Genomic DNA, 826 nt, shown 5'->3' with positions numbered 1-826 from the left:
TATATCAAACAAATGTATCAAACTGAACAATGGTGGCAGCCAAGTGGAACAGCTAGACTAGCAATTTAAACGTTTTGTAGATTTACGCATGTCTAATCTATCCATGTCCTGGATACCAACTTGGTGTTCATTACATTCATAAAATTACTTCATTTGTAGTTTTCTTTAATTAACATGGAGTTATAGCGGTGCAGATAATTATTCTTCAAAATATTGTGTGAAAGGTTTCCTCTACTAGACAAGAAGCAAGAAAAATGGCCGGCGTTGATGAAGGTTTTCAGCTGCCCCCAGGCAATTGGATGGCGAGAAAATTAAGATTAATAAATGATGAAAGCAAGACATTATTTCCTCCTAAAACATCAAATTCAAGGAAATCTTACTATAAATATGATACTATTTATAGAAAGGAATTTAAAGAATCGGCAAATTACGACCCAAAAGATCGTCAACAGGTATGGATATGGCTTCAATTTGTCTTTTTGTCAATTATAATAATGGCACTTTAATAAGAGAAACCTATTTTTTCAAGGATAGAAATTTAGATTCACGACGATCCCATCAGCGGGTCCTTGGCCAAATCATTGGAATAGATCTTTCCCTGATTATAAATGTCCATTTACATCGGAGTAAGCTGGAATAAAAGATAACTTATTCAAGGTCACCAAATTTTCACACCCGACCGAGATTAGAATTCACGACCACCAAGCAAATGATGCCATATCTTTGACCCAAAAAGAGTTTTACCTGCTAAATGTAAACACGTTTGAAATATGGAATAGTTTCTGACCAGTGACGTATTTAAAGCGTGCCCCCCCCCCCCCCCCCT

General features: G+C 36.2%; 1 protein-coding gene across 1 annotated transcript in view; it reads left to right on the top strand.

The window, feature by feature from the left end:
• Positions 1-254: 254 nt before the first annotated feature.
• LOTGIDRAFT_238613 (hypothetical protein) overlaps positions 255-826 on the top strand; it is a gene marked incomplete at its 5' end in the record, with an annotated part of 10,801 nt that continues 10,229 nt past the window's right edge. Inside the window, one exon of the mRNA XM_009050771.1 lies at positions 255-452. Within this exon, the coding sequence (XP_009049019.1) occupies positions 255-452 (198 nt within the window). The remainder of the gene's footprint in view (positions 453-826) is intronic.

This window comes from Lottia gigantea (assembly GCF_000327385.1).
Source record: "Lottia gigantea unplaced genomic scaffold LOTGIsca_155, whole genome shotgun sequence".
Lineage (NCBI taxonomy): Eukaryota > Metazoa > Mollusca > Gastropoda > Lottiidae > Lottia > Lottia gigantea.
This window is presented reverse-complemented; position numbering and strand designations above follow the sequence as displayed.